The sequence below is a fragment of the Cricetulus griseus genome, chromosome 2 (assembly GCF_003668045.3).
Source record: "Cricetulus griseus strain 17A/GY chromosome 2, alternate assembly CriGri-PICRH-1.0, whole genome shotgun sequence".
In the NCBI taxonomy this organism is placed as follows: domain Eukaryota; kingdom Metazoa; phylum Chordata; class Mammalia; order Rodentia; family Cricetidae; genus Cricetulus; species Cricetulus griseus.
The window spans coordinates 24,536,016-24,552,594 of NC_048595.1; the positions used below are offsets into that span (position 1 = coordinate 24,536,016).

The 16,579-nt window shown below is 46.9% G+C and overlaps 1 protein-coding gene across 1 annotated transcript in view; it reads right to left on the reverse strand.

Annotated features, from left to right (window-relative positions):
• Positions 1 to 16,579, reverse strand: part of Csmd2 (CUB and Sushi multiple domains 2) — a 552,860-nt gene that overhangs the window by 74,186 nt on the left and 462,095 nt on the right. Inside the window, exons 32-40 of the mRNA XM_035438911.1 lie at positions 16,153 to 16,266; positions 10,358 to 10,453; positions 9,088 to 9,291; positions 8,287 to 8,411; positions 7,129 to 7,225; positions 5,369 to 5,473; positions 4,275 to 4,393; positions 3,692 to 3,761; positions 1,010 to 1,126 (exon numbers count right to left, since the gene is read on the reverse strand). Of these exons, the coding sequence (XP_035294802.1) occupies positions 1,010 to 1,126; positions 3,692 to 3,761; positions 4,275 to 4,393; positions 5,369 to 5,473; positions 7,129 to 7,225; positions 8,287 to 8,411; positions 9,088 to 9,291; positions 10,358 to 10,453; positions 16,153 to 16,266 (1,047 nt within the window). The remainder of the gene's footprint in view (positions 1 to 1,009; positions 1,127 to 3,691; positions 3,762 to 4,274; positions 4,394 to 5,368; positions 5,474 to 7,128; positions 7,226 to 8,286; positions 8,412 to 9,087; positions 9,292 to 10,357; positions 10,454 to 16,152; positions 16,267 to 16,579) is intronic.

Below are 16,579 nucleotides of genomic sequence, written 5' to 3' on the forward strand. Positions count from 1 at the left end.
CTGATGTAAAGGCTAGGCAGACCACAGCTGTTTCTTATCAGAAGACATACTTGGGAGCTATTAAAATATGATCAAATGAGCACTCCTCGCACTGAGGCTAGCAGATTGAGAGGTTCCAGGCCTGTGTAGAAATATTTCTCATGGGAAGAGGGGAGAGATGGAGGGGCAGCACCAAATGGGGCATAGTGGTTATCATCAAAGTGTTTTATGTGTCAGAGTGAAACCCATTACTTTGTAGAACTAATTATGCTAATACAAATGTATAAGAAAGAGGAATCCCCGGGGAGAGTTCTTTTCCTAGGGGCAGAGCAGAATTGGGCAATAGGACCCCCATGGACAACCTTCAGTTTCTGTCGGCACAAAGCCTCCATCTCTTTGGCAAAGATAACCAGGGTTAAACTATATTTCCAGTACACACTACATGAATTGCCAGCAATTAAAATTTGTACCTAGACTAACATCTTTCATAGCCAACAACCCCCACATCTGGCATAGCCCATCTCCCCTCTCCCCATCTCCAGGCCAGCTAGAATGTGTCTATGAAGAATGCCAACTCAATTTCATATTGACCTTGGCTCAATTTAATTAGGATGATAAATGGGATGGGGAGTTAAAAGCACAACTTGAGGTCTAGTCTCAGTAAAATGGATTTCCTTTTCTCTTATTCCAGGTAATTTCTTTTCTTTTTTAAAAATGGTCCTGGAGATGGAACCTTGTGCCTTGTGCAAGCTCTCTAGCCCTGAGCTATACTCTTAGCTACAATTCAAGTTGAGTTTCTTATTCTGTACCCCTGGGTTTAGTTGGGGACTCAAATCATGGTAACCCTTAAAGTTTCTTCCCCTTACAGTAACTTTAATTTCTGCCATTCTCCAAGACTGTACAAGACAGCACCAGATGAGCCCTAGGGAAGGACAGTTCTGGAGCTGAGTTTCACTGGGATAGGGCAGATAGCTGGTTTAATCTAGGCCTGGGCTCCAAGCCCCTGTCTCCTTTAGGGCTGCAGACTCACCAAATCCCACGGGCAGTGCAATCTTCCAGGAACAGTCCATGTTACTGGGGTAGTTGCCTGGGAAACCAGGGCTCAGGATCACCCCCTCCATCTCTTCCACTTCTCCCCCACATTGTGCTGTGACAATGAGAGCAGTTGGGTTAAGTCATCAAGGAGAGGGCGGGGCTATCGAATGTTCAGAGCCACAGTTTTAAACATTTCCTGAGTCACAAAACCCTTGAGAATCCAAAAGGTCTCTCTGAACATCTGTACACACAAGTAAACTGAGCATGTAAATTCAGGACTGAAGCACAGAATAAGGTGCCCAGGAATGCCAGGCTTGACCATGCCCTTCATATGTTAATGACCTCGTCAAGGACATGCAGGGAGTGACAAAGCTCTGCTCCAAGAGAGGTCTGACTCTTCCATTCCTTATATGACAGCCCAACCTTCTTTCCTTCCTCTCCAATTCAGTCTTCACCACAGCAGACAAAGGACCAAGAAAGAGAAGGGCCTGGCACACATCCTGTCCTCATTGCTTGTTTCTGTTCATTCCCTCAACATTGCCTAGCATGAGCTAAGAGTGAAACCATTCCAAGTCCTTATTTTATGTGCAACCCATGACATTACACACACACACACACACACACGCACGCACACACACACACACACGCACGCACGCACGCACGCACGCACGCACACCGTGCTTGCAACGGTACCAGACTCTTTCCAAATCTATCTTCTGTGGGGCAGAGTGGCCCCGTCAAGGCTCACCAGGACCACTCAGCTGTGAGGGTGTGTCTGGAGACACCTGATTTCAGGTTGCTGGGGCACCTCAGCAGCTGCTCAGCTGAAAATGATTTTAGGTTTAGCGTTCTCTGAGGAAAGACTGTGAGCAGAAGGGACTAATCAGTCAGCCTTGGAGGCCCAGGGAAAGGAGTTCAGGGAAGGAAACGCCAGGGTCCAGACAGGCACTTGCTGGGCAGACAATGACCAGGACACACACTGGGAAAGAATAGGACCACTATTTACGTCACAGCTCCTACTTCACTTCCTGAGGGACTGCGGGTGAAATGTACCCCCTCCTCCCCAGACCAATTTCCAAAGCAGCAAAATGGCGCTAAGAACAGCACCCTCAGGGAGCTGCTATGAGGGGACATGGGGAAGGGTGTGTTTCACTTGCTTTGCTTCACTTGCTGTAGGAGAACGGATGCATGCAACCAACTGCATGAGGGGCGGAGCTGATCCTGACACGGTTTCCATGGCTTAGCCTCTGTAGTGCGTACGATGCCTAGGCCAGCCTGTTTTATATGTGAGGGAAAGCACAGAAGTCAAGGCTGTCATGCCAATGTGACATTCCCTTGAGCCACTTATTTCTGGGGGGCAAGGGGGTGCTTTATATCAGTCCAGCATTGAAGCACAATCACATTCCATTTCTCACTTCTCTTTGACCTTTGAAGCCAGATTTCTGAGCTGGGGAAGATGACTCACTTGGTAGAGTGCTTGCCGTGTAAGTGTGAGGGCCTGAGTTTGGATGTCCAGTATCCACACAAAAGCCAAGTACAATGATAACACCCGTAATCTGTGTGCTGAGGGGCAGGGAGAGGAGGGCTCTTAGAGCTCATGGGCTAGCCAACCTAGCTCAACAGGTGAGCTCGGGTTTAGGGAGAGATGTAGTGAGAGATCTTCTAGGTACCGGTGGCACTGGTCACAGGAGCGTAGGTGAGGTGGGATTTAGGTCTGAGGGGAAGGCAGGTTCTCTCTCTCTGGGTTCTAGTCAGGTCTCAGAGGGCAGCTGAGATTGGATGCTCAGAGCGCTGACCCTGGGTTATTGGTTTCTCATGTAAGTGATTTCTCCCCAATAAAATTATCCTACTTCATCCCTACCCCATGTATCATTTTTTTAAATTACCACAGAGAGACCCTGTCTCAAAAAAATGTGGAGAGTGATTGAAGAAGACGTGTATAGGCACACCCCCACCCAGCACCAAGTGCATACAACACACACACACACACACACACACACACACAGAGAGAGAGAGAGAGAGAGAGAGAGAGAGAGAGAGAGAGACACACACACACACACACACACACACACACACACACACACACACACACACAGCTTATGAATCCCCACCAGAGGGTTACAACAGGAAACACATTGCTTGGAGTCTGGCACTTAGTAGACACCCAATTACTGTTTGTTTCTTGCTTTCTTGGCCATGACCAAGTTCTCTGAAACACCCCTGTCTATCCTTGTTTCTGTCCATTCCCCTAACATTGCCTAGCATGGGCTAAGAGTGAAACCATTCTAAGTCTTTATTTTATGTGCAACCCATGACATTACAAGCAAGGTTTGTCAGTCTGTACTTGGGTAAAGTCATGAATAAGCCCAACGTGCCTAAAATGCCTTCTGGGGTCTGGCTGGTTATGTGGATTCACAGCGGCCCCTCATGATGTTCTCAAGTGGGCAACCTTCTTGTGATTTTTTAGTTGGTGGGTAGAACCTTCCAGAAGTCATGAAAACTTTGAATGAGAGCTAGAAATTGCAAAAAATAAATGTCTTTCAGAAACTACTGACTTGGAACAAATCCAGAACATTGGAATTTCTTTTGGCTTGAACTTGAATTCAGCAATAAAGCAGAGAGCTCTGACCCCTTAGGGATCTGGACTTTAGTGGATTTCAAAGTCTGGTTCTCTTACCAATGCAGAGCGGAGGAGGGTAGTTCCATCGACGCACAGTTCCAGGCATGCAGGAGATGTGGGCATGGCCCTAGAGGAATCAGAACAGCAGTGGGCTAGTGGTCCCCAGGGGCACAATTATACACATAACCCAGAACAGGGGCTTGCTCTAGGCCTCACATCAAGAGACAAGACATTCAGACATATGAGATCACCTTGGGATTTGAGGTAAGACAGAAGGAGAGAGATTTGGGGGAGGGAGAGACCACTTACTAACAGCCATTACTAAGAATTCTCATTACAGGAGGTTTCCTTGTGAGTTTCCTCTAATTACTAAATTCCCTCATGGCCCTCAAAGGGAAATTAAATTTTCTCAAAGCCCAGTCAAAGCCGACTTTGCAGGAACACATTCCAGGCTGGATTGTCCAGGTTCCTTACCATCAACAAAGTTTGTTTTTTGTGAGAATAATTCCTGGAGTGGATAACTGTCTCCAGGGGCTATGGAGGCTACATCCGTCCTTCATGGATATAGCTCTGCTGGGACTGGGCAATGAACTCGGGGAAGCCTGCTCCCTGCCCTGGGCTTTTGGTTGGGGGGAGGTACCTGAAGGGCATATCCTGGCTCACACTGGAAAGAGACCACGTCATTCACCAAGTAGCGCTCTCCTGTCTTCACCCCGTTACTGGGTACAGCTGGTTCAGGACAACTGCTCAGGCCCACAGCTAGATAAGACAGAGACAGGGAGAGAGGAGAGGAAGGTGGACAAGACTGGCAGGTTAGGTGACAGAGGCTGAGGGTACTGATGGCTTCTTGGGGTCCAAGGCTTGTACCTTCATGGGCCTCCTTTTCACCCCGGCATACAGAGGAAGTTAGAATGTATAGTATGGAGGTTCATCAGATCAAATAAGGGACAGGGGGTGACATTTCAGGGATTTGGGGTGTTTTGCTCATTACTGAGCCTGGCATCAGGACATCCTAGCTACAGACTCCCAAGGGCTTTCTGCCTGAACCCTCCCGTGTTCCTCTTGTACCTGATTTCTCTGCCCTCAGAAGACAGTGTCTATCAAACATCCTAGCAAAACCCATCAGAGCAAAACCCTGATGTATGGGGGAACACTCAGTGGTGATTTGCTGGCACCCACTGGTTCCTCCCTGTACCTAATGTGAGATGTGAGCAGGGCCAGCCGTCCCAGGAAGAAAGCCATCTCTCCAGAAACCTCTACATGTCCCCAAAGGCACAGTTATAGTTCTTGCTGTTCAGGGATTTTAGCAGTAACTAGAGGGGAGCTTGTAGATGGTAAGTGAGACTTTGAGTGAGAGAAAGGACTTTGAAGATAACTGTATTATCCAAATGGGCATCAGAAGCCAGTTTGCAGAACCAGAGGAGAGAGAGCCTCCATTTTCTCATATCCCAGATTATATACTGGTGCCAAGGCTGAAGCACTTTCTGCCCAGGCTCTAGGGTATATATAGTGAGGCAATGCTTCAGTGGGTCCTGGCTTTATCCTGTGGTTGAGTATGCAAGCTTGAGAGGGTTTCAGACCTTCTCTAATCCTTAGTATCTTCCTCTGGTCAGTGGAAGGCTTAAATGGGAAGGAGTGGGTACAGCCCAAAATAGACCCCACTAAGGGTGGGGATCCAGTCACCATTTGTTCCCACCCAGAAATCCACACACGGCTATAACCCTGGTTTCTCACTTTTGTATTCCAAGTGGAAGCCAGCAGCAGACACACTGATGTCAGAGTAGAAGTGGAGGTAGAGCTGGTTGGAGGTGCTGTTCAGGAGGGCAGGCACTGTTGTTCCTGGGTAAGAACACCAAGGGTTATCAGGTATACCCTCCATATGCCAAGCTCTACCTCATTCCTCTGCTTCTACTACCTGCTGACATTCTACTCCCAGGTCCCCCAAATGCCACCCCCCATTATCAAACTTAACTAAATGACAAATGCCAGGTAGTTAATGAGCCAGGGAAGGGAAGCCATTGGATGAGCAATGCCATAGATCTATGCTGCCAGGAGGTGATGGTGGTGAGAGGGCTGTGAGTCTGGTCCCTACTCAATCATCTTCAAGATGATTCCAACATGTACAATTATCTGGTCAATTCATCTGGGCAGACAGTTTATCTAGATGTGCGTGGATCATTTTCTATCTTAGCATCATGATCTCTGGACCTAGCTGCTTCAGGTAACTTCCATGGCCATTGGGAAAAACCATATACTGTGTTCTGGAACAAGTGTACCACTGAATGGGCAGTGGGGAGTCTACTTTGGGAAAAAGTTTGCCTGTTTCTTTAAAAACAAGGAGCGAAGGTGATTCCTGTAGGGGAAGCTGTAACCACGCCTTCTTAGGGGCTGGCTACAGGTGTGCCTGACCAGGCTTGTGAGGGCGTGGTCAGAGTGACGTGACGTAGTGGGACTGCGTTTTCGGTTTCGGTTTCTCTTTGCTTCTTGCTGTACAGACCTCTACCACGCCGGCTGGCTAGGTTGCTCTGTAAGTAAGGCTTTTCCCTATTAAATACCCTTATATTTCTACCTGACTCCGTATTGGTAATTTCCCACTATATCTGAAGCTGTAGCCACGCCTTCTTAGGGGCTGGCTACAGCTTCCCCTACAGATTCCATTTCTGGATATATGCTCTTGAGGATGGGCAACATATGGGATGCCAGAGCTTGCGTGTGAATGTTCATGCCAGCATTAGTCACAGCAGCACAATGATGAAAGTGACGCAGACATCACTGGGTGACTGGTTTATGAAGAAATGGCCTACCCACACAGCACTGTGCCAACTCAAATTGACACAGGGTGAACCCTGAAAACATGTTGAATCCAGACAGAAAGCTACATGGTGTAAGATTTCGCTCGTATGAACAGCTTGGACAAGGGCAAGTCCACGGGGATTGGAAGATGACTGGTTGGCAGAGGCTAGGGGCAAGTAGGTGGGTGGAAAATGAGTGCAGTTGGTACTTGGTACCCTTTTAGGGCTACAGAAATCCTCTGGGGTTATTTGGAAGTGATGGTTGTAGATCACTGTTAGTATACTAAACCACAGTCAATGGTGATGATGGTGGTAATGGCAATGATGATGGTGATGATGATGATGATGGTGGTGATGATGATGGTGATGATGATGATGGTGATGATGATGGTGATGATGATGATGGTGATGGTGATGGTAGTGATGATGATGGTGATGATGATGGTGGTGATGATGATGATGATGATGGTGATGGTAGTGATGATGATAATGATGATGATGGTGATGGTGATGATGATGGTGATGATGATGGTGATGGTAGTTATGATGATGGTGATGATGATGATGATGGTGATGATGATGGTGATGGTGATGGTAGTGATGATGGTGGTGATGGTAGTGACAATGATGACGATGATGACAATGATGATGATGATGTCTACTGAAACCCTCCAAATGGAAGCCCTGGAGGCCACATCTTACCCGAGAAACTCCCCAGCATGGTTACAGTGTTATCTGCTCCATCAAACACTTCTAGGGAGTCCCAGTTCTGCTCTGTGACAAAACTGATAACTTGAATCTGGAAAGACAGAAGGATTGAGTTGTTGATCACCCAGCTCAAGTGCCTCTCTCCCTTCTCTTCCATGGGTAATTCAATTTATTAAACACTCCCTCTGGGCCCAACACTGTGCTGGCTCCTTCCCATAAAAGTAAGATGTGGTCCATACCTACCGCAGGAGCTCATTGTCTGGTGGGAAGACAGGCATGAAAGATGTGATAGGACAGAAGGACACTTAGTGATATTTCAGAAAGTGGAGATGCTTCAGTCCAACAGGCTTTCTCCCCTGCCTTTTTAAGTTTTGGAGACAGGGTCTCATGTATCTCAGGCTAACCCTGAGTCACTATGTAGCTGAGGATGGCTTTGAACTTTTAATCCTCCTGCCTCTGCTTTCCTGGGAGTTGAGATAATATACATGCACAGCACACCTGGTTTGTGTGGTGCTGAGGATGGAACCCAGGGCTTTGTGCATGTCAGAAAAGAACTCTACCAACTGAGCCACCTCTCTGGCCTCTTCTCACATTTGGAATATTCTTTGGGTTTCTTCTCCCACTGGGTGTGCCCAGCTCTGGTCCTGATTACTCCATTGGCCTGGCAGGCTCTGGATCCTCTCCTATGCCTCTTCCTGTGTTGCTTTTACTCTGGGCACATATTACACATTCCAGTATCCCCAGTATCTCCAGTTGTTCTCCCTACCTCATTTGTGTTTGGTGATATACTCTTTCCCGTTCATCAGCAAGGCCACCTTTTTTCCCTGAATGGTCTTAGAGGAACACCTCAAACCATTTGAAAGTTTCCCAAGAACCTTCCAAATTAATATTCCAGTTGTAAGCCCATTTTCTTTTCCTGGCTGGAGCTAGTTTTCACCTTCCATCCTCCCTCCATTAGCTCCCTCCATCTTCCCCCAGAGTTGCTGTGATCTCTTGTTTGGAAGCCATATCTCCACATCTGCATGATGCCACCAAAGCCACAAGGACAAGGACAGAGATGTTATTTCTCCTTCTGCCTCAGCCTGTTTCAGGGTCTGGTAACAGCCAGAATCTGTGGGCAGCCACTTAACCGAGGAACCTGCTTGCTCCTACCTGGATACCAGCGCCTTCCGGGACCATGATCTTCCACACACAGTTGAGGCTGTTGAGGTAGGGCTCTGGGAAGCCAGGGGACAGGATGGTGCCCCTGCGTTCAGTGAGGTTGCCACCACAGGGCACTGGGAAGAGACATGGGGCTGGTCAGGCTCCTCAGTTCATCTTTGTGGTGCCTCTGTAGGAGTCTCTCCATGTGCTTCCCTTAGGGCTAGGGGCCTCTCCTGAGCCAGCTTCTCCTATGACTTTCAGCCCCACTTTCCTCAGGATCTCTGACCTCTTCTGGGCTACTTCCATGTGCTGACCTCTTCTTCAACTGCCTGTGACTGCCCCCCTCCACCTCTTGCTCCCCAGGGTCCACCTCTCTCTCAGGGTCTCCAGTCAGTGGTAACTCATCCTTGTACTGGTTTTTTTCTCAAGCCCCCAAACCTTCCAGTCTCACCACCTGTAGGGTCCCTAGCCTCTGCTGGGCCTCCTTCCCATGCTTCTCCTTTAGGGACATCCTGCTCTCAGCCTTTTTGGTGACTTGACCTCAAACAACCATTCTCCAGAAGCTTGTACCTGCCTCTCTCTTCACAGATACCCCTCTCCAGCTCTTTCCCTTCTGTATTCACAATGCCCCGCAGGATCAGAGAGTTATTAGTCCTGAATGGGACAGTGTCCTTAGATACTCAGAGGGCTGATGTGTGCCTTGAGGACATCTCTGATGACTGGCTGTGTCCCTCGGGGAGAGAAGTCTGACCTCAGTTCTTCCTCTCTCCATCTCTCCTTGCCCTGTCTCCAGTCTTGGATGTCACTTACCCACACAGGTTGGTGCAGAGACATTCCACTGAGCCAATGCCCCAGGTACAGGGAGGCACTCGATTTCTGAAGACCCCTGAAGGGCATAGCCTGAGTTGCATTCAAAGCGGATGATGGCCCCCACGGAGAAGTCACTGCCTAGCCTTTTGCCGTAGCGGGGTTCTGGCACAGAACTGCACTGCGTGGCACTGGTTCGGGGCACCGCTGTGGGGAAAAAGGCACTCAAGGGGCAGGCCTCACCTCCATAGAAACTGGCCCAGGGGTGCGTTCAGGACAAGACTGGAGGTGACCCTGGGGGTTCTGGGTACATTTTCAGGCTGGTATGGACACTTCCCAGGGCAGGGACCATTTTGAGGCACACTGCTGGACTCCATGTTGCAGCACAGCTTCTAGGAATCATGGCGGTGAGAGCCCCACGGCCCAGACTTAAGGCTCAGAGCTCTTCTTTGCTTCCCCTGTGACACTTCTTTCTTTCTTACCAGGGCCTCGTGTTCCCTAACAGCAACATCAGCTCTCTCTCAAGCCCCTAACAGCAGCCCCTCCCCCTCCCCAAACCCTTGCCCAGGGTCTGCTGGCCAACGACTTGAGTGTAATGGTGGCTTGTGGGACACAGGAATGATGATCCTTGTAGTGGGATCTCCCCCTGGCCTCCTGGGCAGGTGTAGAAAAAACAGGGAGGGTTGTGCTTAGAAACTGGTGGCCTTAACAATGCGGCTGCTGCTGAACAGGTGAAAGCAAAGATTCTCCAAGGTCCTGCTGGGTCTTAGTGACCCAGAATGAACACTGATTGCCTGACTGGTTGTGGACTCTTTTAATACGACCGACACTTATTACCTGCATTTCATACTTGAGCAAATGAGAGCTCTAAGAAGTAGAATGACTGGCATCCACCTCCCCGATCAGAGTCCCTGTTTGCCCTCTTCTTTTTCTACTCACTGCAGACAAAACCAAGCTCCTTGAGATAAGAGGACTGGGACGATGTCCCCAGCAATATCAGAGATGTACCATTGGGCAGGGGTGGGGCACTAATGGCAGGGGAGAGGAAAGGAATTAACTTCGCATATGTGGCTTCCTTCCAAATTCAACAGAGAATCTAGCCCAGAAATTGTTGCTTGGGTAAACAGATGTATACAGTTGAATGGATGTCAGGATGTCCCTCACAATAGTAACTGCCCCCCAAAGTCCTCATAGGGAGGTGCAGATGGGAGGTGAAAGGGACACAAAGTTACTGAGATGATATCTGATCCTCTAAGGGCCACACCCTACATACCTTGGTAGACAAAATGGAACCCTCTGGCTGGTACTTGACCTTTGGCGCTGAACTTAATGAGAACTTGATTGGAGGTGGCCAAGGGCAGCGACTCTCCTGCCGAGAGGAGTGAGGAGAGAGGAAGACAGTGAGTATGGCTGTAACACTCAGCAGGTAGAATCCAGGCTGGGAAGGAGGGGCAGCCATGCAGCACACAGTGGTGCCTTCCATAGTCCAGGACTCACTGCAATCTAACTCACAGCCTATACCTTTATAGTGGGAAGCCCACTGGTGGGGGCTAGGGATGTGGGTCAGTTGGTAGAGTGCTTGCCCAGTATGCACAAAACCCTGGGTTTGATCCCCCAACACTGCATGAACTGGGTAGCGTGGTGCCCACCTCTAATCCCAACTTGGGAAATACGGCAGGAGGATCATAAGTTAAAGGTCACCCTCCATCCCCAGTTCCATAGCACGCCCGAGGTGTCCGTGGCTATATGAGATCCTCCCCCAGTCCCCCACCAAAATAGAAATGGTTTTACATCCATGCTCTCCCTTGATCTGCGGTCCCTGTGAGGCCAGCATGGCAGAGCTCAGCATCGTCATTTACAAAGCAAGATGAAGAGGTTTGGAAAAATTACATGACCTGTCCAGAAAAGAAGGAGCTGCTAAAAATATGTTGATTTATGGGGCTGCAGAGAATGGCTGTTACCATGCCAGCCAGAAGTTTACTTGGGAAAGTGAAATCAGAATGATTAAAAATAAATACATAAAAATCAGACACTGGTTTGTGGGAAGGAATGGATAAGATCTGGAAGCTCTGGCCTTTCCCAGACAACCCTGGGATAGAGCGATAGAGATGCTGGACATCTCTGAGAGCAAAGGCAGTGCTTGTCAGGATGCGGAAGGGACAGCTCAGTGGACGCTAGGACTGTCTTGGGCACCCCAGCGTGTGTAATCCTCCAATCAGATTGTGCATAAGATAGGAAAAGTTTGTAAGGACACAGGACGCTGAGGAGTGCTGGCCTGGATAGCAGACATGGCTTAGGTCTGCTTGTTGTGGTAGAGGTGGGGGCAGAGCAGGGCAGCATCAGCTGGACCCACAGCTATGAAGCACAGCCCTGCCCATCCTTATCTTCCTGTGGAAGCCCAGGCGGGATGTAGTGGTGGGCAGGGGCATGGCCACTCTGCCTCTCCCTCACACAACTATCACTGTCACCATGGAAGTTGTTTGAACACACTACACTCAACCATTGCTGTATCAAATAGAAAGCCACAACAAAGATGCTGAAATGGAGAAGTTTTTCTCAAGCCCTGCACATCTTGGTCACAGGGCCACAGTTTGTAGTGTGTTTCTCTAAGTGAGGCATCAGACATGGGTACCACTCTCCACCCTCTTCCCCTCCCACTCCCGCGCCCTTCCTCCCTCTGCCATCGCTTCCTACTTGTCATTCCTTCACTTGTCCCCCTCTCCTTCCTTCCCTTCTTTCCAGGTCTAGTCCTTCCTTCCTTCCTTCCTTCCTTCCTTCCTTCCTTCCCTCCTTCCTTCCTTCCTTCCTTCCTTCCTTCCTTCCTTCTCTTCTTTTTTGTTGTCATCGCTCCCTCTTCCCATCTCTCCCCTTTTTCCTTCTATTGACTTTGGACACCTACATGTGTATCCATAGAGTCCTAAATGCACGCCCACTTACAGTTATCTGCAGATCATGAGCCTTTACTTCTGCACTTTTAGAGATAGTCCATCATCAGACTTCTCTATCAAGAACTAAACAATGCTCTCAGCTCAGAAGTTAGATTAGGAAAAACACAGTACTCATCTGTCTGTCTGTCAGGATTCTTTCTTTCTTTCTTTCTTTCTTTCTTTCTTTCTTTCTTTCTTTCTTTCTTTCTTTCTTTCTTTGAGACAGAGTCTTACTATGTACCTCAGCCTGGAAGTTACTCTGTAGACTAGGCTGCCTTTGAACTCAGAGATCCACTGTCTCTGCCTCCCAAGTGCTGGGATTAAAGGCATGCGCCACCATGCCAGGCTTGTCTTATTTTCTTGAGACAAGGTCTGTCACTGAACCTGCAGCTCAGCTGCCAGCTGTCCTCCTGTCTTCACTTTCAAAGCACTTGGGCTCCAGGTGTTGCACACTGACACTTATGGCTTTTTATGTGGGTGTCCGGGGTTTAAGCTGAGGGCCTCACGTTTGAGCAGCCAGTGTTCTTACCCACAGAGCCACTTCACAGGCCAGAAGATAGTCTTTTCTTATTTTAATTTAAAAGGATATTTAGATTTATTTTGTACAGATGACTTTTTCACCTGCATGTATATATGTGCCTTGTATGTGTGTGTGCCTTGTGCCTATGGAAGTTAGAAGATGGTACCCAGTTTCCTGGATCTAGAGTTACAGATAGTTGTGAGAAAACATGTAGGTGCTGGGAATTGAACCTGGGTCCTCCTCAAGAGCAATGGGAGATCTAAACCATGAAGTCATCTCTTTAGCCCCAGAAGAGACATCGTTAACTCTTGGACAGAGAGTACCATGTGTTAAAGTACCATATATCAAATAGCTGATATCAAAATGAATGACAGGAAGCCCAGATGAGTACACTATTGTAAGTATGCTCAAACTGAGCACACTATTGTAGACATGTGTGTTCTTGTAAAGGGAAAAGTACAAATAACACTCTCCATCCAGGAAGACAGGATGAGAGCACAGTAGTTTGAAGAAGCATCAGAGGAGAGAATTTATGAAATAAAAACAATGGCTAATTAGAAAGTAACAAATTCCACAGAAGTACTGATCAATCAAAACAATATGAACCCCCCCAAAAAAGGGTGGGGGTGGAGAAAAAAGAATTCTCCAAAGCAACAGAACCCCATAAACCTCTGGCACAGCTAAACAGAGAAACAGTCCATGAACTTAGTGCTCAGTGCTCCAGAGACTGGAAACATAAGCACCGGAGTAAGAGGCATTAAAAAACCATCGTTGCATATTACAAAAATGACATCGCTAAAGTGAAGAGAAGCTATGAAGTGAACTTCATCAAAAGATAAAATATTAGCATTGAAATTAAAATAATATACCTGGATAGAACAGGAACCATGGAAGGAAATCAAAGAAAGATGACCGAAGAGAAGGACACAAAACAATGAAGCAAATTTATTTGCAAATGATGGTGCTTCTCACCTAGCAGCCAAGAATTAGTCTGTGATATTAGCACTATTGAGGACGGTTCAATGGGTTTATAAGAGGGATATATTCTGAATGCCAGTCTTAGAATTGATTAGCAAAGACCAGCTAGAAAACACAAAGGGAGCAAAAAGGACCCATTTATAATAAGAGAGCAATAAAGACAGCTTTAAAACCCTCCATGAGCTAGCTGGGAATAAAGCTAACAATTGCAATAAATCATTACTGCTTAAACGAAAGTGACAGCCTGAACCCCAAAGTTCCCAACAGATAAATGGAGAAACACCTCATATTCCCGGCTGGGAATAACTGCTAATCTAAAGATGTATGCTCTCTCCAACATAATCTATACATTGTGTGAAATTGTGTGAAATCTAGAGATAGTACTTTTTTCTTGTTTTGCATCAGTCTCTCATGTAGCCCAGGCTGACCTTGAACCTGTTATGCTGCCTAGGATGACCTTAAACTTCTGATTGTTGTTTCTACCACCCAACTTTTGTGATCACAGACCTGCACTTTGCACCGGGTTTGTGTGGTGCTAGGCAGCGAACATGCCTGCCTTTGTGCATGCCAGGTACGGCAACTACCAGGTGAGCTATATTGCCAGTCTTAGGCAATTTTTTAAAAACTGACAACATATTTCTAGATATATTTGGAAGTTAAAAACAAGCAAGAATGGCCAATTTAAAAAGTCATAATAGCTTCTTGTGGAATTGCATGCCTGGGAGTCAGGAGGATGAGAAGAACTTTGAGGCCAGCCTGGGCTAAGTATAAAGATCTGTCTCAAAAAAAAATAGAAATCAAGCCAAATGAAGAATAACTACAGGGATGATTGGGAGCATACCTTTCAAAGTTAATAGGACAGGGCTGGAGAGAGAACCTGGTGCTCTTGCAGAGGACCTGAGTGAGTTCAGTTCCCAGCCCCTACATAGCAGTTGACAACATATCTAACTCCAGTTCTAGGGGATCTGATGCCTGCTTCAGGCCTCTTTGGGCACTGTATACATGTGTTGCACTTCTATGCATGCAAGTAAAATACCCATAAACATAAAATGAAAATAAATCTTTGAAAAAGTTATTATGACACCAAGTACCATTATGACTTTTTTGTTTTTGTTTTTTAAAGTTTATATGTATTAGTGTTTTGCCATGGGAAGTTTTGAGGGCCCTTGAAATGGAGTTACAGACAGTTGTGAGCTGCTATGTGGGTGTGGGTGATGGGACTTGAGCCTGGGACCTCTTGGAGAGTAACCAGTGCTCTTAACCTCTGAGCCATCTCTCCAGCTCCCCCCAGTATAGCTTTATAATAACTAAAACCTATACAGGGAGAAATTATATACTTGGAAGAAACAGATTAAAAGTAAGGAAGAAGACCCAAACACCATAGAAATTAGGATATGTAGACTTGTCATTTTCAAATTCTATCAGGATAACAGATTAATTGGTTTGAGCCTCTGTATCAAATAAAAAGTCAAAATAAAATCCAGAGGAATTAAGGCAAAGTGTCAGGATTGAAAAGAAGAAGCAGCAGCAGAAAACGGGGGCATTAATCTGCTTTGCATATAAGTGAGGGCGTAAATGATGAAAGAAAGATCTTCCGATATCAAGGGGCATTTTAATTTTCTGATATCAAAACATACCCTGAAGAAAATGACACGGCGAACGGCAACCTGGAGGTGAAGGCTTTTCCTAGTGTATAAGATTCCTATGGTAGAGAATGGATGTTGCCTGTAGCCATGTGGGGCTCTGCTTCATGAGTAAGAGATGAGGGCTAATAGAAAAACCAACACAAATTTGCAACAAGGATGCACAGGCCAATAAAGACATTATCAAAGAGGCCACCACCTCACCAGCAATAAAAAGGCAAATTAGAAAATGATATACTATTTGCATATTTCAAATTGATAACTTTTTAAATTATCTCACTTTTGGAGAGCAAGGCGGGAAGATCTTTCTATCAGGGTTATTTGACAATCTCTACAAAAAAACCCCTCAATGATCTCACTGTATTCTTTAATGCAACCATTCTTAGATATGCTGAGGTGCAGTCAGGGATATGTATAAAGATATATGTATAATGGAATGAGTTATTATTCATAATGCAGAAGCAAGATAAATGCACAGCATTAGGGAATTTGTTATATAAATCTTAGACAACTATAGGAGAAACCACTAAAAAGCATTAAAAATCCCATTATAAAAGAGATACATAATGATGGAGGAAAGGTCATGGTGAGAGTAATTACAATGAAATAGGTATAATTTTATTTAATAAAATATCTAAAATTCTGTCTCAATGGATCCGAAGAGTAGGAGGACACACATTACACCGTGACGATCATTTGTTCAGAGTGTTGGTTATTTAAAATTCTCCCTTATGATTTGTTTGGCCCCAACTTTTTTTTACAATGAAAACACAATATGCTCATAGTGAAAAGAAATGTGATGTCTGGGTATGAGGCTGAGATGTGCCTGGATCCTTTTATGTGTGGCCCTTTTGATGTAAAGACATTGTAGCAGATTATAAAACAGCACACCTTTGGCCATGACGCATATAGGGCCTCTTTCCTGGAAGTAGTCCTGGGATGGCCCAGCCTCCCTTTACCCGCCCTGCATCCCACCTGATCCCTCACTGGCCCTGGGTACCTGTGTGAGAGCCTGAGAGTGAGCTGAGGAGCCGGGCGTGCTGGCTGTAGCCATCATGTACCTCCACGATATCATTGAGGGCTGTATGGAAGAAGGCAAACTGGCCAAACACCACTGTGGAGGAGACACGGCACAGAAATCAGTGCAGAGGACACACAGGCTGGGGTGTGGGGAGGAGATGGGGTTCTGCTGGCCTTGGGCCAGGGGGGAGAGAAATTAGGGGGGGTTGCTGGTGCAGGGGACAGCCATTAGGGGACCTTTCTGCCGCAGGGTGAGCACGCTGACAAGACTGGGCAATTGGACAGAGACAGCTGGGGGAGTCCCTGGCTGGTCTTCTCCATGGAGGTCAAGACGACACTCATACCTGCACCCAAGGGCAGACCAGTGGAAACTTAGTCTTTTCTACACAACAGCTGCAGCAGCTACC